The sequence below is a fragment of the Triticum aestivum genome, chromosome 6D (assembly GCF_018294505.1).
Source record: "Triticum aestivum cultivar Chinese Spring chromosome 6D, IWGSC CS RefSeq v2.1, whole genome shotgun sequence".
Lineage (NCBI taxonomy): Eukaryota > Viridiplantae > Streptophyta > Magnoliopsida > Poales > Poaceae > Triticum > Triticum aestivum.
Genome location: NC_057811.1, coordinates 78432327 through 78454077, shown reverse-complemented (window position 1 = coordinate 78454077; position 21751 = coordinate 78432327). Strand labels below are relative to the sequence as shown.

General features: G+C 47.3%; 3 protein-coding genes across 4 annotated transcripts; 1 reads left to right on the top strand and 2 right to left on the bottom strand.

Moving 5' to 3' along the window:
- Positions 1 to 6926: 6926 nt before the first annotated feature.
- On the top strand, positions 6927 to 10077 carry LOC123143667 (protein NLP3). The gene is made up of 4 exons (XM_044562619.1): positions 6927 to 7877; positions 8076 to 8126; positions 8285 to 9125; positions 9270 to 10077. Exons 1-4 carry the CDS (start codon positions 7239 to 7241, stop codon positions 9902 to 9904), a joined length of 2166 nt encoding a protein of 721 aa, XP_044418554.1. The 5' UTR covers positions 6927 to 7238; the 3' UTR covers positions 9905 to 10077.
- Positions 10078 to 10216: 139 nt separating this feature from the next.
- LOC123143668 (protein PTST, chloroplastic) lies at positions 10217 to 14644 on the bottom strand. Of its 2 annotated transcripts, none has more exons than XM_044562620.1 (9): positions 14494 to 14644; positions 14016 to 14055; positions 13603 to 13879; positions 13181 to 13270; positions 12493 to 12561; positions 11972 to 12077; positions 10795 to 10883; positions 10523 to 10635; positions 10217 to 10435 (listed from the first exon to the last, which is right to left on the bottom strand). In XM_044562620.1, exons 2-9 carry the CDS (start codon positions 14045 to 14047, stop codon positions 10333 to 10335), a joined length of 879 nt encoding a protein of 292 aa, XP_044418555.1. In that variant the 5' UTR covers positions 14048 to 14055; positions 14494 to 14644; the 3' UTR covers positions 10217 to 10332. The 2 variants fall into 2 exon arrangements, with proteins under 2 accessions (XP_044418555.1, XP_044418556.1); XM_044562621.1 differs by having other exon boundaries at positions 13603 to 13867.
- A 2579-nt stretch (positions 14645 to 17223) lies between these two features.
- On the bottom strand, positions 17224 to 20178 carry LOC123143666 (uncharacterized). Its single transcript, XM_044562618.1, has 3 exons — positions 20011 to 20178; positions 18062 to 18470; positions 17224 to 17652 (listed from the first exon to the last, which is right to left on the bottom strand). The coding sequence occupies exons 2-3, from the start codon at positions 18449 to 18451 to the stop codon at positions 17578 to 17580; spliced, it is 465 nt and encodes a 154-aa protein (XP_044418553.1). The 5' UTR covers positions 18452 to 18470; positions 20011 to 20178; the 3' UTR covers positions 17224 to 17577.
- Positions 20179 to 21751: the final 1573 nt, after the last annotated feature.

Here is a 21751-nt window from a genome sequence, read left to right as displayed (position 1 = left end):
AACAGTGAGTGGAGGAGGGGTGGGAGGATCCGGCTGGGGGAGGATCATCCCCAGGATCTGTCGAGTCGTCGTCGGAGGTCTCAGAGCGAGGGGAGCGGCTGCGGGGGCGACGTGGGTAGCCCTGAGTGTCACCCCCCACCATGCCCCCGCTCAGGGTTGGCGTCATCTCCATCATCCGGGCTGAGGGGATCAGTGGGAGTCCCACCCTCAACCGAAACGCGCAGGTCGTATCCAACATCGTTGAAGAACATCCGGATCGTCGTCTTGAGCTTGGCGGGGTCTGGAGACTTGATATGCACCTGCACCGCCGGGCCCTTGGGCAGAGAAGCGTCGTCGACCGCCACAAACTTGCCCAACAAACGGGACAAGCCGCGGATGACACCCTCGTCCCTAGCAGGCGGTGGGAGCCCACGGATCTGCACCCACACCGTGGACAGGGTAGCCACCGCGAGCGGATCCACAGACGGGACCGAGATGCGGATGGAGAGCTGGTTGAGGGCGAGCGTGAGCCTGGCGTTGTGGGTGCCGTAACGGAGACTGACCGGGTCAGGGAAGGTCGCAGTGAACTCCCGATGGGTCACCTCCCAATCCCAGTCCGGGTTGAACAGGTGGCGAAGCTCCTCAGAGATGATGGCCGGAGATGCAGTCTTGCCATCCAAGAACGAAATGAGCGTCGTCATGGGTGGGGTGGCCCGGGCCTGGGCGAGGTCCATCTGAAAGAAACCCAGGTCGTCGAGTGCATACCGAACAGACCGAGCACACCGATGGGCTGGTGATCGGGGCAAAGCGCCGTGGGGTGGTCCGTCCGCTTGCAGCGAAAGCAGGCCGGAGGCTGAGTGCAGTCGACCTGGCAATGGCCGGCAACCCCACAGTTGAAGCAGGTAGCCGTCGCCGCCAGAGACGGCGCCGCGACCACCGTGGGGTTGGAGACCGAGGAAGCCGGGCCATCAGGGTGAGCCTGAGCACCACGCTTCTTCTTCAAATGTGGCCTGATTGACCTTATCCACTATTTTACCGGTAGTAAGTAGTTGGTAAGACTGGTCTAAAAGTCGATTGACCTTTGAGTACTTGATGAAGACGTGGCCTGATTTGGAGGTGATGGAGCGCTGTCTAAAAACCATTGGCTCCTTGCAAAATATCTTTTGATAAAGCCTTGCATCTACTGGCAAAATTGATAAATTTGACCTATAAACGAAATCAAATCACAGAATAAACTGCTCGTGAAACTATTTCACGCGGCTGACCTTTTTGTGTGACGCCCGACACGAAGGCGCCACACTACACTATGCAACGCCTCACAGATAGGCGCTACACGCCTGGCCAGCGTCGCACCCGTGTGATCTGAAAATTACTAAGTCAGTGTGCAGCGCCTGAGAGCTAGGCGCCACACTATACAGTGTAGCGCCTAGCTTCTAGGCGTTGCACTAGTGGTTGCTTCATTTTGTAGTGCAATCACTAGTGCAGCGCCTGGGAGCTAGGCGCCACACTATACAGTGCAGCGCCTAGCTCTTAGACTCTGCACAATGACTTAGCAATTTTTAGGCAGTCTGGGGTGCAACGCTGGCCAGGCGTGTAGCGCCTATCTGTGAGGCGTTGCACAATGTAGTGTGACGCCTTCGTGTCGGACGTAAAACACAAAAAGGTCAGCCGCGTGAAATAGTTTCACGGACAGTTCATTATGTGATTTGATTTCGACCCCAAGTCAAATTTGTCAAATTTGCCGCATCTACTAGGCTTATCCAGTTATCCGTTTGTTAGGTTTGCCGTTTTGGTGCTTGAACGGACGGGCACTGCCAGTTAATTAGCGCAGTAGTCCGTACGACCGTCGCTGGCAGCTGGCTTCTTCCACCCTAGATCACTACTGATCCACGTCCACCCCGCGTGCTAACCCATTCTTGCTGACTTCCTTCCTACCTACCTTTAGCTAGCTGGGTCCTTCTTTTCAATTCGACTAGCAAAAGGAAAATTTGTCCTCCGTGTTCATCCCAATCCCAAAGATACGGTTATTCGCCCCTCACGTTGTTTTCCTTGCCTTTTCGGGTGTTGAACTTTGGCAGACACAATACTACTCCAATTTGATGTTGCGGTGCATTTTGTATTAGTATGTGTTCGTTTCATTTCGAGGAATAATGCACCTTTTTGATGCGTGCCTGGATATGGGCATCGGTCGACCGACCTGGCAAGGGAACACGATCAAAAGAACCTGGCTGGATCCGGGCTGAGATAGTGGCGCCGGGTGGATAATATCATGCGCTGATAGCAAAGGGCTCATAGCGGCATAGTCACGACGCTTGGTCAAGAGACCATCACCTGAGTGGGTGATAATAATAAACTAAAGTATTACTTCCTCCATTTCTTATGTAAGTTGTAAGGTATATTATTCTTGGCATGGCTAGCAAGACACATAATTATAGACAATGTTGGACAAAATTACCCTTGGCTAATTAGTTTATTATCAGCAAGTAAATCATTTAGCCTAAAAAAGAAAGAATACATGCAATCGGGAGAGAGATATTTTCCTTTTTTTCTCTACAAAGGAATATACATGCAATTAAGGGAGATATACTTTCCGTTTTCTAAGGGATGAAAATGAAATTATGAGAAATTAAAAGTAATACGCCTTACATTATGAAATTTTACTTAAAAGTAAATGTAGTGGTTATTCCAAGTTGTCAACTATAGTTTTACTTTTTGCATCTCGACATTTCACCAACTCTGTTAAAAGAAAGTTTATTAGTTGCGCCTGAAAGAAGGACGGGGCGTTTTGGAGCCCGGGAGTGAGCAGTAAATTATCCAAAAATAATAAAAGATTTAAAAGAATTCAAATTGTTTTGTGGTGAAAGATGCTTGAGTTCGTGATGTCCGTGCAAATATTCAGCGCATTTGAACATTTGACGAGCTCTGAGCAAAAAAAACTAATTTAGGGCATGTGAAAGGTTTACTGTTTTTGCACTGTTCGGGCATGATTTTGTTTTCTTTTGCTAAGAGCTACTCAGATGTGCGAATGAGCTGAAACTTGGCATGGACATCACACATTCAAGCATCTTTCACCATAAAAGTTTTGGAATTTTTCCAGTATCTGTTTTTGAATTTACTGTTCACAGGGTGTAAATGAGCTCGGGAGCCGAATTGCATATTCGCTGAAAGATTGGCATCTTCTTTTAGAGGCATCCGGGTAGATGTGTTGTTTCATGATCGTATGTTGTGACTCGATCTTTGTCCCGCAAATCTACTTTCTCCGTTTCATGTTGTCTGTAACCTAAATTTTGTCCAATCTTGAATTTCTCTATATTTAACCAAGTCTAATAAAATTAATTTAGCATTGTAGATATTGATATTTTTCTATAGATTTGATCGAATTTAAGAACGCATCTACCTTTTTCAATAATTCAAAACGGATGGAGTAGAACGCACCATACTAAAGAAAAAAAATTCTTGAATCATCGAGACTACTCCCTCCTTTCATCTATGTAGGGTCTAATGTGTTTTTCGAGCCTAACTTTGACCAAATGTTAGAGCAATAATATATGACATGCAACCTACACGAAGCATACCGTCAAATTCGTATGTGAAAAGAGCTTCCAACAATGGTATAACTTTCACATTATACATCTCATGTACTATTAATCTTGTCAATAGTCAAAGACGGTCCTGAAAAACGCATTAGACTATATATAGATGGAAGGAGGGAGTACAGTCTTTTGCTTGTGATCGCAGAGGAGCCTCCCCAGGCCCCAGAAAGAAGAATTAAAGCGGCAGTACGGAGCTATACTAACCAAGTAGACCAGTGACTTAATCAAATGAAAGAAAATTGCAGCGCCGAAGTCCAAAGTGGCAGGGGCGACATGACAATAAGCTTTTTTAATCACTCGGTGGCATTAGATACTCTAATTTAGCTAGAGGTTAAAGTTAGTTTCTAACTCATGACTAACCTTGAACTAACCTTTAGCCAAAAAGGTGTTTAAATAACAGGGTTAGATGAACAATAAATGCACATTAGAAAAACTAGCTTCAATTAGCACCTCTTGGGTGGAATTGTTTTTTTAGATGGGTAAAATGCAACTAGCTCAAACTAGCCCATATGTTTGGATACTTTAAGACTATTTAAGCCTAAACTAGCTCTAACTAACTAACACGGATCTAATCTCCGTTGGTGGGCATATCCGCCGGCGACCAATCGCAGCCCGTCACCTCCACACATAAAGAAAACCAAAAGCGCGGTTGGGAAGCTGAGGCTCGACATCTATCGCAGCTAGGCCATGCACTGCATGCATCATGCATATGAAGCTAGCGTGGTCAGTAAAAAAAGCCATCACCGGTTGGGTTCCCGAGTCCTTGAACGGAGACGTGGTGCATTTCTTCAGCTAGCTTGTCTGCTCTCGGTTTGGTACTACTTGGGTTGCCGTTTTGGGGCTTGAACGGACACCCCACCTCCGGTCGAGTTTACTATTTCCACCGAGCGAGTAGATCGATGATCACCAGCTGCTAGTACTACCTCCCTCGCGTGCCGATCCCTTCTTGCTCGGCCTACGATCCTGGCTACTACCTCAGTTCATTTGGTCTTTATCTTCTACTCCTTCCGTTTCTAGATATTTGTCTTTTTAGAGATTTTAAATTGACTATCACATACGGATATATAGACATATTTTAGAGTATAGATACACTCATTTTATTTCGTAGTATTCACTTGTTGAAATCTCTACAAAGACAAATATTTAGGAACGGAGGGAGTAGTAGCAAAAAAAGGATTTTGTTTTTACCCGAATATATCCAGCTAACGTGAAATTTTTGGACATGGCAAATCGAATTCTTTTAATGGTAAATTATGTTTGCCGATAGTGACAAGTTTAGTTGGCAAGCGGGGCAAATCCGCCTCAGTTTATTTATTTTTATCTTTTTGTCAGGAAATTGTGGTGCTCGCCAACTAAATTTACCATCCTCATACCAACATAAATTGTCATGAAAAAAAATGATAAAATCTGACGTCAGATTTTTAGATTTTTCAATTTTTTTCCTTCATCTATCCCTAGCAAGAGACGAAGGATTTGTTATTTTTTGCCAACTTCATTTTTAAAAACTTCAAATTCTCTCTAAATTGAAAACTTTAAGTGATACTCCCTCCTTTCCAAATATGATGTATTAGACATTTTATAAAAAATAGTAAAACTTTGTAAACTTGGTCAAGTTTATGGGGGAAAAAGTTATGTTTATAATATCAAATCAGTACCATTAGATTTCATGACATATATTTCCCCGTGGTATATATTTGATACTACATATGTAGATAATCTTCACTATAAATTTGGTGGAAGTTATTCTACTTTATAAATATATACTGCGCACTATATTTTGGAAAGGATGAAGTATATGTTTGTTCATCGTCAATAATGGTGGCCTCTAGCGAGTACTAATAACACTTTGGAAGAAAGTGCAGGGAATGGTAAAAAAACGCATGATTTAAACATCATGGTGATATGCTTTTTTGACACAATTAATATAATAATATTAAGACTTTATAGAAAAATTAAGATGATACCAATTACACTCAGTCTTTACAATAACATAATATCAAGACCTAGTCATACACCCTGAGGATGCACAAAAAAAAGTAAACTAAAGAAAATGGGGAGTCACGGGACCTATGGCACACAACAAGCAAACAATCAACAACATCATCCACCGCCCTCAATAACACACTAAGTATGACAAATTTCTTTTCCAGAAGCAATGCCTTCAGGAAGGGCAGGACCCAAGCGCCTCCATCGCCGGATCCAAGCTGTGAAGGTCAGATCTAGGATCTTTCAACCCCGGAGAACACACCTGACAATCTTCAAAGCAATGTCTTCCAGAAGAAAATGACGCATAAACGTCGGCATTGCCAGGTGCAGCCATCGAATGTCAAACCTGGGGTTTTTATCCTAGAACTTGAGAACTAGTACTTGAAGAGCACCACCAAACCGAAGTCACTGTGCGTTATGAACACCACTTGTTGAAGAAGAGATGATGTATGGAGGGGAACATCCACACACCATGATCACGGAAAATTGAAATCTGAACCATTCCGTGGCACCTGCGCGAATCCCTTGCATGGGACAACACCACACAACCAAGCAATGCATGCCATTCATGCACTACTGCATAAGCGGAGAGCTGAACTCATCAATATATTCAACAGTTTTTCCACGCAAGTGCTCCAGTGCTAGTGTGGTAGAGTCCGATGGGGATGGTTGCGAGGCACGACATTACCACTCCACCATTGCACCGCCTTAGAACCGCCGCCATTGGTTACACATCGCCGATGCCACGGCCGACCAAGCCACCAGCCCCCCCCCCCCCCCTCCTCTCGTAGGCCAGATGTGCGGAGGCTAGGATTCGCCGCCATTGGACCTCATTCATATGTTGGAATTCCTCCAAACCAAATGTGGAGAAAATTCACTACCATGTAAAATCAAACAATCCAAACATCAACCCAAACAGCTTAGTGCTTCATCGATTCTCAGGAGTCTAAAAACGCCGGAGTAGGAAAAACATAGGATTGTTTGATTGCATCAGAGGAAAAACAAAGAATTCTTTCAGAGAGGTTTGAGTGGATGCTAGAAATCCTATGGGAAGCAGTAAAAAAAATCCTTAAAGAAAATTTCTATAGGATTAAATCCTATTAATCAAACAACCAACATAGAAAAAATTCCTAAGGATTCTAATCCTCCAAAATTCCTATGAAAATCTTTTGAATCAAAGAAGCCACTATATCTTTTAAAAGACGTCCAGATAAAGCAGCTCCACACATAAGATAACCTTTCTTCAGAGCCAACCTCTTTGGCTCCAAAGCACGGCAAGAACCATGTAGTACCACAGTACCACGGAACATGTCCAAGTGCATCGCCAAAGTCGTCCAAATGAAGCCGCAGGGAGGGGACAGCCAGGGCGATGATAACCTGATAAGTTTGTTTAATCCCTCGACGGGCATTGTTTAACAGCGACATAGCCCCCCTTCCACCGTGGATCGGCACATTCCCAACGCCGCGTCGTAATATTCCGGCCCCCGAACGCCGGCGACCAATCGCAGGCCGTCACCGCGACTCCTCCACCGATAAAACTACAAGAAGCCGACGCTGACCAGCCCCGCGGCTTAACCTAGGATCTGCGAAGCTGCGGCTCGACATTGATCGCAGTCACCCACAGATCTTTTGCCTTGGTCTTTCTTGAGCGGCAGGCTGGTTTGTTGGTACCTGGGTGTAATGGTGATGGAGGTGGATGCCGGCATGGAGCGGGTCCTCGGCGGCTTCAGCCTCCGGCTCAGCGACCGCGACGACAGCGATGGGAGCGGCGGCGGCCGGGGAGGAGGGCACGACGAGGCCGACGGCGGCAGCGGCGCGGTGAAGGAGCGGATCGCGCGGGCGCTGCGGCTGTACAAGGAGTCGAGCGGCGCCGGCGAAGATGGCGGCGGCGCGCTGGTGCAGGTCTGGGCGCCGGCGCGGGACGGGGAGCGCCGCCGCGTGCTGGCCACCCGTGGGCAGCCCTTCGTGCTGCCCTCCAGGTGCCGCCGGCTGCTCCAGTACCGGACGGTGTCGCTGACGCACGTGTTCGCCGTCGGCGGCGGGCAGGGCAGGCGCGTGACGTGGGAGGAGCGCGGGCTGCCGGGGCGGGTGTTCGAGGCGCGGGCGCCCGAGTGGACGCCCAACGTGCAGTTCTACGGCACCGGCGAGTACGCGCGCATGAGCTACGCGCTCATCTACGACATCCAGGCCAGCCTCGCCCTCCCCATCCTCGACCCCGCCCACCCGCGCCGCTGCCTCGCCGTCCTCGAGCTCGTCTTCACCGCCGCCCCCGCCGCCCGCTTCGCCGCCGAGGCCCACAGGCTCTGCAAGGCCCTCCAGGTCACCCGTCCGTCCGTCTCTCCCCTACCTTCCTCCTTGCATTCTCGCTCCACCGTACAAGCTAGTACTACTCCTTGTACATAAACAGCCGCCTTGAAATGTCTAGCTAGGTAGCCGCCATGAAATGTCTAGCTAGGTAGCCGCCATGAATCCAAAAGGCTTCCAAGATTAACATTTTCTGCCATTCTATGCATGCAGGCCGTGTCATTGAGAGGCTCGGAGATCTGCCACCCTGTGCCACCGACCGAGGTGCGTGCACATTTTCTCTACATCTTACTCTTTCGGATTAACTCAATAGAGTCGTAATCGTAATCACATGAACTTTGGAAACAAAATTTGTTTGTCATACAATCCATTCATGTTCATCTACCAAAGCCACCTCTTAGTAATGAACACCTGATGTGCAGATATGCAACTCAGAGGCGACTCAGGCGGCCATGTCGGAGGTGTCGGAGCTGCTGGCCGCCGTCCGCGAAGCCCACGAGCTGCCACTGGCGCAGGCCTGGGTGAGGTGCAAGCAGTGCAGCAGCACGGATGTCGAGGACGACAACCAACATTTCTCCCTGACGACGGCCGGAGCCCCATTCCACCTGGGCGCGCACTACGGCGGCTTCCGCGACGCCTGCGCCGAGCACCACCTGCGGCGCGGCCAGGGGCTCGTGGGCGAGGCGGCGGCGGTGCGAGGGCCGCGCTTCTGCGCCGACGTCGCCAGGCGGTCCAAGGACGCCTACCCGCTCGCGCACTACGCCCGCATGCACGGCCTGGCAGGGCGCCTCGCCGTGCCCCTGCGACTACCACAGTCCGCCATGGACGTCGGCGACGACGACGGCCAGGTAGAGGAGGAATGCGTGGTGCTGGAGTTCTTCCTCCCGCCGGACTGCAGGAGCGCCGGGGAGCAGAAGGCCATGGTGGACGCCGTCGCGGCTACGATCAGGAAGGAGTGCTCCGGCAATCACCTGGAGGCGACGAGCGACCTGCAAGATTTGTCCTTGGAGGCCGTTCTTGCCGATGCTGACACTGCCCATGAACTGAACGATCGTGGGGACTATGATACCAATGATTCAGACGAGGAGGACGGCGATCAAGCAGGAGGCGTCCATGGCGCAGACCAAAGTGGAGCCGAGGATCGTGTACCACAACCGGAGATGAAGAAGAAGACCGGAAGGAAGGCCGGAAGACCTGTCAGTCTTAAGGAGCTGCAAGGATACTTCTCAGGGAGCCTGAAAGATGCTGCCAGGAGCCTCGGCGGTAAGAACATTTTGGACACCAAATTAACCAAGATGAACACCACAAAGAATTTACTATGACCGAGGTCATCGAAACATGTTGTAATTTGGCATTCGTAAATTGAAATGTTTAGTGTATGAGGCAACTGAAACTCTTCTTCTACAGTGTGCCCGACGACGATGAAGCGCATCTGCAGGCAGCACGGCATATCAAGATGGCCATTCCGGAAGATCAGCAAGGTGAACCGTGCACTCGGCAAGATCAGGGCCATCGAATCGGCGGATTGCTCACCGAAGCCGACTGCTGCTGCTTCTTCCACCTCTCGCCGAGCTCCAGCCCCTCATCTGCCATGCTTGTCAAGTGCTCTAGGAGAAGACACCTCCTCCCAAGGCTCAAGCCAAGATCCTCCACCTCTCACCAAAACCACAATGCGCAAGTCTTTGCTGTGGCGCAGCAATGGCGCGGAGGGGGAGCTGGTGACCATCAAGGCGAACTACAGAGGGGACATCATCAGGTTCAGGGTGTCGTGCTCCGCTGGCGTCGCGGCGGTGAAGGAGGAGGTGGCCAAGAGGCTGGGCCTAGATGCCGGCGCCTTCGACGTCAAGTACCTCGACGACGACCATGAGTGGGTGCTCCTGTCCTGCGATGCCGATTTCCAGGAGTGCCTTGATGTTGCCCCAGGACTGCCGGCATCCGCAACTATGGCTGGCGGAGCTGGAGTGGTGTCCCCAGTTGTCAGGCTAATGGTGCAGGAGGTGGTAGCTGATAACCATAGGAGCTCTTGTGGTAGCTCAGATTAGCCTTACTTCTGCATGCCTTAACCATACAGCTGTTACTGATGAGGAGGCTTTGTCACTTCCTTGACGTGCGTCGGAGTCAGGTAGAGCTTTCAAAATTCTGCAGATTCACTTTGTAACTTTGCATACTCACGGTACATTGTTTGAATAATGATAGAAGGGATGGAATTTTGTTCCTTGAAGAGTATTTTATATGCAGTAACAGTTTCAAACTAATTTGATCATCTCCTACCACATGGATTCATGGAAGAAGGATCCTTTCCTAAGTGGCTTCAGTAGATCAGTTAAGAGGCAAAATTACAAAGACAGCATGCGGACCCAATCAAGCAAATGGGGCTTTGCATTTCATAGAACACGAATTTCGCAGGAGAACACCCATGGTAGTAATCTGGTACAATCCTAATACAGTTCTAAGGGGCAGCAAAAATCTGCTATTGCACGACGAGTTTATTGTTCTGTGTCAATCCCTCGCCGGTAATCGGGTATTCCGATGACAGTTTCCACTCCCCGTCCACCAAGAACTTGATTTCGTAGCTTTATTATGCACACAAACATATGAAGATGATTTATTTAATGAATCAGAGTGAGCGTGGCAGCATCGCAGAACTGATAAAAACATACCTCCCAGGTCTAAGCCTCAGAGTCGCAGAGAATCTCGCATAATCCCCTGAATATTCTCTCGACATTGCCTCACCATGTGACCAGCCATCGAAGGAGCCCATAATTTGCACGTTCTGGTATGAATTGTATACACATGGTGAGCAAGGACGAAGCAAAATGAGAATGAGGACAAAAGCAGAGGCATAAGAATGTATTTCACAAACTGAAAGGACAAATATAGCAGTGCAAGATGTTATTCTATATAATCATTCAGTAAAAAAACATTTGTTTACCTCAGCCATGCCAACCCAATGGACAGTGATTTCTCGAGGTCTTAAAGACTCGATGTCCTTTATCTGTGCCATAACCTTGTCATGGACAGCTGCAGGAAAGCAAACACAGTATTATCAGTCAGCCGATTTCACATAAAGTCTAACTTAGAGCATTGCATGCTTGTATGAAACAAGGTAATATTTTAATACAGCTCTGGATACTGTTATGCTACTAGATGACACAAAAAAGGGTATTATGAACATTTGTTGGCCTGGCACTGCTTAGCACATTTAACTATTATTATTGGCATGCCAATTTTCCTTACACGAAAAAGGGATGAGAACACACTAAAGACTGCTCTGCATATTTAGCTGCTGTAAGGCTGCAATAAGCATGAAGTTTCTCCAATATTATTAATGTGAGGACAGAAATATATCGATGGCGAAATTTAGATCTGAGAAATCATAAAATGCTAGCACTCAGAATATCAGATCACAGTTATAATAAGCATAAATGCACTTGGATCTCACTGTCAACCTACCTACTTTGCATATCAGATATCCATATCACAACTCACAACATGACAGTGAGAACTACAGTTATAAATGACAAAGGATCGTCACCATTGCCTGCTTAGGGACACTAGGTATTCCATGCCAGTCAACAATGATGCTAACCGAATTGTGACTTCCAGTATGCTGGAATTTATAGTTGACTTATTATGACAACCAAACAGATCAATACAACAAAGGATCAATTTGTTTAAGTGAATTAGATATGTTTTTTTACAGTGGGTAGGCCACAAATTTCAGGTCAATACCTAGGGAGTTCTTTAACAAACTGGAACAATTCCACCGGCCTAAGACACCAAACCTCAGTTCCATGACCTACCTAGCGTAGCACTATAATATGTAGAAATTTAACAACAGATCAACAGCAAATAAATGTTTATTTCCAATGGATTGTACATGGACCACGACTAATCAACTCAAGTACTGTCCATTCAATCCTATGGAGATATGGCATCAAGGATAGGCATTCATCATTCGGCTTGAATTCAGTGGGCCACTTCAAGGCAAAGTTTGTTAAGTGAGCTGCCGTACTATTGTCAAATGTCTTTGCAAAACAGGTAACAATGACAAATGTAATGATGGAGAGCATCAATCATGCCAACAGTAGCTCTTTCTGCTAAATTACCTTCTAATCTGGAGAGAAGATGAGACTGAATATATTTTCCATTTACCTTCCTTGACCCTGATGGAACATCAAAATTAGCAATCTCTTCAGCTAGGCCAACCAAAGCCTGTGGACATAAAGAAAGAGTTAAGACGCACAAAGTTTTCCAGTACAAACATCAAAGGTGGTGGTTACGTACATGAGCAAAAGACGATATTGAACAAAACCAGTAAAGAAAACATAGTTATATACATGCAGTACTGAGGAAGACAAATCTAAGAGCTTACAACATTGTGCAAAGTGAAATCAGCATAATTATAAGGGGGGTTGATCAGCAACAAACCATTTACCAAACAGTCACCTTAAAAACTGTGCAGTTTGCTTTTGAATGATCACAGAAAGGACCAAACATGTATTTTGTTGATAAACAGGACACAAAAGGGGGCCAAAACAATTGGAACACGTGACCACCGGACAACATCTTGAGCCAATCCAATTAACTATGCATAACAGTTAAACAATCCGAAAAAGAAAATGCTAACCTGCAGTTCAAGTTCCAAAACAGCAAGTTCACTTCTGAACTTTACAATTGCATCATCCTTTATTTGCGACTGTAGAACATAAGATCTAGTCAGTAATGACCTAGCACTATTAAGAGAAATGGTATCATGCGACTTTTACATATCAACTCTATCCCGGGCTGCTGTCTACACAAAACATACTTTTCCCACAAAACCTCATTGGTCCGTGATAAGCTTAAGTTGGAAAACAGTTATGCCGCTTCTAACATATAACATTTCAGAATTCTTATATTTATGATCACTGGTAATTTTCTTGCTGAGTTAGCAGACAGTGTCATGTGAACTGACAATTGTAACATGCAAGTAGCAGAAGAGTTCTAGATGCGACCCTTCCCCGGTTAAAAAGATCACCGTATCTGACCTACATCGCAATTCACAAATCCGGCCTGGATAGACGGCTAATTTTGAATCTAAAGGAGCAGGTCAGTGGTTTGGTGGTAGCCTCCTCACATACCCAGGTTAGAGTCCTAGGACCAGCTTGGGTCAGAGCTCCTGGCATATATATTATGAAAATAAGAAATTATGAATGTATATATGCAGTTCTTCAACAGAATAACGAACTATTCCTCAGAAGGCCAGTCATACAACACCACACTTTACCATGAATCAAGTAAATTCGATGTATGGTTTATGATTTCAGTAATAGAACCTGTCTCTTGAGAAACCGGTTCAGCTGGTTTGCTTCACTTAGCTTTCTCAAAAGCTTACTTCGTTCTTTATCAGCCAAAAGAGATTTCAACTGCAAAATAACGAGAGAAGATTTATAAATCACCGCTGCCTCTTTTAACAGATCCGAAAGCATCACGTGTGGCCAACATTACATAGCTTAAGCACCCACATATGCAAGCATGATTGCTTTTCCCTTTTCACAAGTAGTATTAACTAATATGTGTATAACCATTTCGAGAGGTACGAGAACAATTCTAGCCACATTTCATTTAGACAGAGTGTGTCAACTTGCAGTTCTTTTGTAAACACAGAGGAACAGCTAATTTCATGAGTAAGTGGTACATGTGCTCAGAATGATTAACTTCACATGTGAAACGATATAATACCGAGTTTGACTAATACCTGGTCTGAGGTAAGCTGCTCACTAGTCTGCCCTGATGAAGACGATGTCGAACTCGATGGTGCAGGCCCATTCTCTAAATTCAAACTTGCTGCGAAAGATCTCCAGCGTGAACGTCTGCCAACAACTGGGCTGATGGGGTACACCCCAGTGGCAACCTTGCAGCATCGGCTAGAGTTTGTGTAAGCTGTAAAATAGCAGAGAACCCTTCCTTGAATCCATTGCTTCTCGCCCGCGGGCTTACTCGGACATACGAAGTTATAATCCCTACCCGCATTCCTTGTCAAGAAAAAATCAACATACCATGTCAAATTAACTCAAGAGAGACAACGGAAACCGCCACATTTTGTCGGATTTCCCTTTTGAATTCAGCATCCGAACAAAAGATGTGTGCACAACCCACAGCAGAGCCTACCTCGCGGCGAAACTCGCAGTCAAGCATTCCATAGCAATTCCTGAAGAAAAACAATAGTAAGAGACATCCTGTTAGCAGTCAAATTCAGTATATCTTCCACTCAAAACTGTGAACAGAAGTACAAATCTCCGGCGGCCGGTAACTTCATCTACGCAGAACACATTCGGAACAGCGGCCTCAGAGTCCTAGACTGACGAAACTACAAGGGACCGACGCTCCTTGCCCTACTGACGGAAAAACCTCACTGTTCGTTTTGAACAGCAGCGTCAGATTCCTAGGCTGACTCAGTAGTCCATTTCAAGGGAAACCCAGAACCTCCAGAGCTGCGCCCCCCACGGATCAACTCCTATCCCCCAAACAAGCGAGGAAACGCACGCGGAAATCGGGACAGAGGCGGCCACCGCGCCCAATCGCGACAGGAGCTCGGCACCAATCGGCCCCGCTTTGGGGGGAATTAAGCGGAGGCCTAGAAACGAACCTCGCGGAGAATGCCGGGAGCTTGGGACCGGAGCCCCGGAGATCGAACGGCGGCGGCGGCGGAGGAGGAGGAATCGGAGTGGAGCGGGGGAGGCGAGGGCGAGGAGCTCGTAGTTCTGTTTCTGTGTGCGTGCGCTTCGCGACTCGCGAGGTTGCGGCCACGGATTTATTCTTCTTTTGCGCTTTATTTTTGGTTTTGGCTGTTGTGCGAGAAGGCCCCCTTGAGATACCTTATTCAAGATGAGGTCCCAGCCGACCAGGTCGATTTTGTCGATTTTCAGGCCATCGTGTTGAAAAATGAAAAACAATGTGCTACAATTTTCAATCCTTTCGAACTTGGCTCGGTGGAAGCCAGTCAGCAAGACGGAGAAATAGGACTATCTGATTTGATTCGTTTTTGTTTTCGGCAAGCCATGAAATGATCATCTTTTGGATGATCATTTTGCGACAGTTGCTCCTATTACACTTGTGACACGCTCCTTTCTCAAATTATCTGAAATTCTAGTTTTTGTTCCGAACTACTCTATGTGTGATCAAGTCTCCCCCTTTTTTTAGATATCTACTATGTGCGGTATCTCATGAAAATAATTTACTGCCAGAAACCTACAACTTCAAATAGCTTTTGTGTTTTATTTTGTTTATGAATGTTGTGTGCAAGAAGGGCCTTTTGAGACATAGGGGCTAATGAGTCTACACTGCATTGCACTCAAAGGCGATAGGAGGTGAATTGTAAGACTAAAAGCAACAATTCGGCTTTTGACGAGTACTACAAAGCAAAGCCTGAACAAAGTGGCATCCTTTTCAGGCCATCGTATTGAAAACGATGTGCTATAGCTCCAATACTCAAAGTGCTTTCATCAAGAAAAGGAGTATCCATGATAACTTCATGTACGTCTGCAACTTGGCTCATCGGCTGCACCGCAATAAAGCTCCATCCTTGCTATTCAAGCTTGACATCAAGAAAGCTTTCAACTCTGTGAGATGGGATTATTCAATGGATTTACTTCATCACCACCAGTTTCTGAGCCGATTTAGAGATTAGGTCTCCGCCCTCCTATCCACGGCCTCATCTAGAGTCTTGCTAAATGGTGTTGCTGGTGATCCAATTAAGCATGGGCGTGGTCTTCGGCAGGGGGATCCTCTCTCCCCTCTGCTTTTTGTCCTCGCTATTGACCCACTCCATCACATCCTCGCCTAGGCTACCGATCAAGGCCTGCTGCATCCTCTTCGTGGTCGGCCCGGATGATGCTACTATCTTTGTTGCGCCGATCAAGGAAGATATCCACTTCTTGGCTTCGACTCTGAGCTCCTTTGGGGAGGTTACCGGCTTGGTCACCAACTGCGCCAAAAGCCTTGTGGCGCCCATTTGTTGCGGCAACATTGACCTTGACGACATTTTCCAGGCCTTCCCGGCGGTCCGGGCTACCTTCCCCATGCGATATCTTGGTCTTCCGCTGTCGGTCACAAGACCAAAGCGTATCCACTTTCAGTATTTGGAGGACAAGGTGGCTGGAAAGCTTCCACCTTGGTCGGCTATGCATGTAGCTACGCCAGGGGCGCATTGTTTTGGTCAAGGCTGTGCTCACTACCATTGCCATTTACCACCTAACACCTCTTGACCTTCAGGTTGAAGTTCTGGGAATCTCCATGGCTGGACGGCTTCCGTCCTAAAGACATTGCACCAAAGATTTTTGAGTTGCCAAAAAAGAAAACGTGCCTGGTCAGGAAAGCTCTTGACGATAACCTTTGGATCAGCCATATTGACACTCAGCAGGGGCTAACCTTGGCCCATATTCATGAATTTGCAACCCTGTAGGGGATGCTTGCTGATGTAACCCTCAACCAGGGAAGCCAAGACACTATAACTTGGAAGTTCACAAACTGTGGCGAGTACTCCGCCTCCTCGGCTTACATGGCGCAATTTGCCGGTCTCTCCTTTTGTCCAATGAATGCTACAATCCGGAAGATGTGGGCTCCACCGAAGTGCAAATTTTTTGCTTGGCTGATCTTCCAAAATCATGTCTGGACAGCCGATCGTTTACTGCGGCGAGGCTGGCCAAGCTGCAATTTGTGGTCTCTCTGCAAGCAAGTGCAAGAATCTGCTACTCACCTCCTATTCCAATGTAGGTTCACTGTTCGAATTTGGACCAAAATTTGCACTTGGCTTGGCATCCTTGACTCCTCACCGATGATTTGGCGTCATGAAGACTCACTTAGAGATTGGTGGCTCAAGGCGGTTAATGGTGGAGGTTAGGTGGCTACAGGAAGGCCATCGCCTCCTTGATGATGCTTGTCTCGTGGGAAATTTTAAAGGAGCGCAGCGCATGAATTTTTCAAAATGTCTCTGCCCCGACCTCCATTGTTATCGCAAAAATCAAAGAGGAGGCCCATTCTGGTCTTACTGTTATGTCGCGAGAGTAGACCTTTTCCTTTTTGCCGCCTCGTGGCTTATGTCTAAACCTTCTTCTTAATCAATGAAGATGGCAAGTCTTTTGCCTTGTTTCAAAAAAAAATGTGCTACAGCTACCACTTGATAGCACTTCAGGATTAACTGCAGCAGCCGAACTCATACCAAGGCATATCAGTAGAAGACAATTGCCACTAATCTTGCACTAGAATCCTCAATATGACATTCAGTCAAATCACGCAAAGGCACCTCCATTTCTGCAAAGCACAACCAACTGAAATCGGATATCTTTGCACCCATGCAAACCCGCACCACACAACCAAATAAGGCGAATGATCTGTCTCCTCCCCGCTTGGAACGCGGGAGAACACGGCAATGCATAGGTTCATGAAAGCGCAGCCCGCGGCACAGGGTTTCCGAATTCTGGAGTCTAAACGGCTACGCCAAAAGAGCTGTACAACTTGCAACCAGGCATCACGATGAGGCAGACTCCAACAAACAGACCAGCTATCCCACCCGAAATTTAAAACCCCGAACACATAGTACTTGTTGCTTTTGGCACTAATAATCGAACACTTCGGGGTGAATTCTTCGCAGAATCGAGAAATTGTACTCCGCTACATTGAGTCTTGATGACGGTGGCTTGGACCAGATGTAGCTGGAGACTTCTCATGCCGCCTATGTGGACGAAGGGCCATGGTGCTCCGGCTTTCCTGATACTTCAGCGGAGTGACCGTTATCATCAGCTTCACACTGAAACAGAGAGTTCGACAAGGAAGATCATTAGCAATGAGAAATGGTTTCAACTAATGATGTTTACAGATGGCAATGGCTGTGTTCTGCTATATGGGAAAAACATGATGTTGATTCAGCTACAAGGTTTGCGCATAAGACTAGGTAAAGAATCTAATGCATCAGGACACCATAACATTGTCATCAGCTTCGCACCGAAGGGAGTTCAGCATGGAAGATCATTAGCAATGAGAAATGGTTTCAGCTAATGCTGTCTACAGATGGCAATGGCTGTGCTTTGGCTAGAGAGAAAAATAAGACATGGTGTTTGTTTCGGTTGCCAGGCTTGCACAGAACACTAGGTACAGAATCTAATGCATCAGGTCACCATAGAAATAATCAGTGTACTGGATACGAGAATTTCACGTACCAGATCGGAAAGCATATCAATGGTGAGTACTGCGTCGAATTCATTGGCCTTCAGTGCTTCAAGAATGAAGTCAGCAGACACATCTGGGAACATCAGCGAGAGAGATTCCACCACGGCGAGATGGTTACCCGCGTGACTTGCCTCAGCACCTTCTCCTTTTGATGATGACTCAGTAGAGATGTTGATCTTTCCTAGGCTTTCAGCATAGTCATCAAAAGAAAGGGACTCTGGGAGTTGATACCCGGCAGACTTGTCAGCAGTCTCATTCTTTTCAGTCTCATCTACTTGCTTCTCAGGGTCCTTCTTTCCTCTCAAGCTTTCCGCAAACGGAGACTTGAAGGCAGGCACGAAAGGAGTGGCATGCGGATTCAACTGAAAAGACCGCTCCATTGCTCAAGATTCAGCAGACCTATCAAAACAATCAAGGAAACATAAGTATTGTGCAAACAGCCGTGAACTCATGACTCATCAGTTATCATATTACTACACTTTGCATGCATATCAAATTATGTCGAGAACGTAACTCGTTCGCTCTGATATAAAAACACTTCAATGAGTGCAAAAGGGAATGCATTATTCAGAGAAAATTAGATGAAATCCATCTCCACATTATTCATCAGCCTAAGCTGACGATTCTTCACGTGAGTTATAATCCTCAGAATTGATAATATCAACATATAGTAGCTTGCCACAATACAGTACAGAGTACACTATGCGTGGAGAACGTATCACGTCTTAGGTAAAATATACATCAATCAAAGATGATCAGACACTTTGATGAGTGCAAAATGGTATGCATTATTAAGAGAAAAATAGATGAAATGCATCCCCACATTATTCCATCAGCGTAAGCTGTTGATTCTTCATGTGAGTTACGACCCTCGGAATTCAAGATATCAACACATAATAGTTGGCCAGAATACACTAGAGAGTACATTGGGTGCGAAAAATGTATCACACCGTAGGTTGGGTATGCATCAATCAAAGAAGCTCACACACTGATATATAAGAGCCTACTTACTTACGGGACAGCAAACTTAGGGGTTTCATGCCATGGGTGCGCAATTATCTATGGACTGAGCAACAAGAACCTAGCTAACAGCAACTGGACGTTAAGTCTTTTTTAAGAAAAAAATACAGCAAGTGGATGCAGCTTGCACTTGATAAAAATGATTCCGCATATTAGTTCGGCATAACAGAGTAACTGACATCCCTTGGATACACGAAAGAAATTATCAACAGTTACAGGATAACTACCTAATAAAAGCAGAGCAGGAATAGCATGACAGAAAATTGTACTAGCTGAAACCCCAAACAAATACGATTTCATCAGCCTACTGTCTACAAGCTCCAATGCAGGCACCCAAATTTTAACCAGGAAGCTACAACCATATCATACCACATTCTCAAGGAACAAGAGCAATCGTTAATCTCACAGCAAGCCTCCATCACAAGGATGAAGCTACTCTGAGGCCCGTGGATACTGAACGAAAATAGAACACGACGGGGAACCGAATCTACTTCGTGATGCCATTCAACCCATCGCGCCCCCCATTTCAGCAAGGCTGGTCGCCGCGAAGTACGCCCGAATGCTAACGACTAAGCTATCGACTACTGAGACCAGAACAGGCAGCCACGAAGCATAAGTCCCCCGATAACCAATCTCGAGTTCCCGATCCCCCGCTTCCCCGGAAAAAATCTAGCACAAGCGAAAGCAATTCCATGATCCCTGGGTCTCGCACCGAATCGGGAACCACGAACCCCACCGAAGCACCGCAAACACCCCCGCAACAGCAGGAAAAAAAGTCGAGCGCGTCATCCAGGATCATCAAGCAACCCAAGCTACCGCCGCGGCGCGCGGCGAGATTGGCCCGCCACGCCGGGATCGCGAATCGAACAGGAGGCAACACAGCGAGAGGGGCTGCCGGGGCGGGAGGGGGCGGCCGTACCTCGATGCCGACGGGGGAGCGGGGCGGGGGAATGCGCGAAACCCTAGGTCGGTCGCGCGTCGGTCTTCGTTCGTCGTCGTCGGCGTCGCGCTCGCTTCCGTCGGGCTGGTACGGAACCAAGGGGGTAATAAAGGAGGGGAGGAAGGAAAGAAGGTGACGGGGGGAAGCCAGGAGGAGGGTGGGGGTGGTGGTGGGCCCCGCGCGACGTGGTGGGGGGACTTGGGCCGTCGGATGCCGGCGCCGTTCGCGGACGGACGGCCCGGATGGCGCGCGCGGGGGTTTCCTCCCCTTCCGCTATTAATTGGGGGGTGGCTTTTTCTGGGAATGGCAGCGCGTTTTTGCTTTGGGGCGGAAAGAGGGGTGTGCATCATGCGTGTTTGCTGAGTGAATGAGTACTGGCACGCACAAGCGACATTCACGTGCCCCTCGTTCTACTTGTACCATAGTGGTTCTGATATTTACCGCATGGTTTTTCTTCTCCTTTGTTCGCGGGTGATATTTACCGCATGGTTATGGTGATGTTTTTGATGAGATTTCTGCAAAATCCGATGGCGATGGCATCTTCGGATCCTGATCTTGTTCGTTTGATTTGCTGAAATGTCAAGGGAGCTTCGGTGCAAATGTTGCTCCGGGTACAATCCTTAGGTTCGTTGAAATATTTGGTAGTAAATGCCTTGCATTGAAATATATCTGGTGGTAGTAATTGTTTCATTGTCGATGAATATCATCTACCATCTAAACTTGAGCCTAAATCTATTGATATGTTTCTTTTTGGTTATGGAGCGAATTCACAATCATATAGAATCCGCCGCAAATCCAATGCGTGCGTTCACTAGTGATGCGTAATTTGATAAATCTAATTGCCCTCCAGTAGAGCAGGTTGGTGCGGATATGCTAGGTGTAAGCAATAAAGTGTTCTTTGTTAGAGTCAGATCATCCGACGGAGCCGCATCGTAATGAACAACGTGGAGTGCAAGTCAAGCAGCTACCAAATAGATAGTTTCCATCTATGTTGGTCTATTCGTATTGTACACAAACTCTGTAATTTCTGGATGCATATATATACGAGGAGGCTGTACCTGAGGCTGTACCTGGCTGGCATTGAGCAGCCCGGTATATTCCAATTTACATGGTATCAGGCCACATCGTTCCTCTCCTGTCAAGACTCGATCTCAAAAACTAATCACCGCCCTCCTATGCTGCTTCAATCAAGACATATGTTCCCATCACTCTTGATCTTCAGGATTCCAACTACGCCAGGTGGCGTGAGCTTTTTCTCGTGGCCCTCGGGCGCTACGGCCTCTCCAGCCACGTCGTCGGCGCCGCCGACACCACCCCCTTCGACACGTCGCCTCCCTCTGATTGGGGACGCGATGACTACACGGTGCTCTCCTGATCTACGGCTCGATCTCCATCGAGCTCTTTGACATCATCATGGCTCCCGGCTCCACGGCGCGGCAAGTCTGGGACTCCATTGCCAACCTCTTCCACAACAATAAGAAAAGCCGCGCCTTAGCTCTCGATGCCGAGTTCCGCAACACTCCACAAGGGGACATGTCTGTCCATGACTACTGCGCCAAACTCAAGTCTCTTGCCGACGCTTTCAGTGATGTCGGCCAAAATACCACCGACGAGACGCTCGTCCTCACGGTGCTCCGCGGCCTCAATGAACAATTCAGTCATATTTGGTCTTTTCTACCGTTCCAGGTGCCGTTCCCATCCTTCCTGCAGACACGTTCCG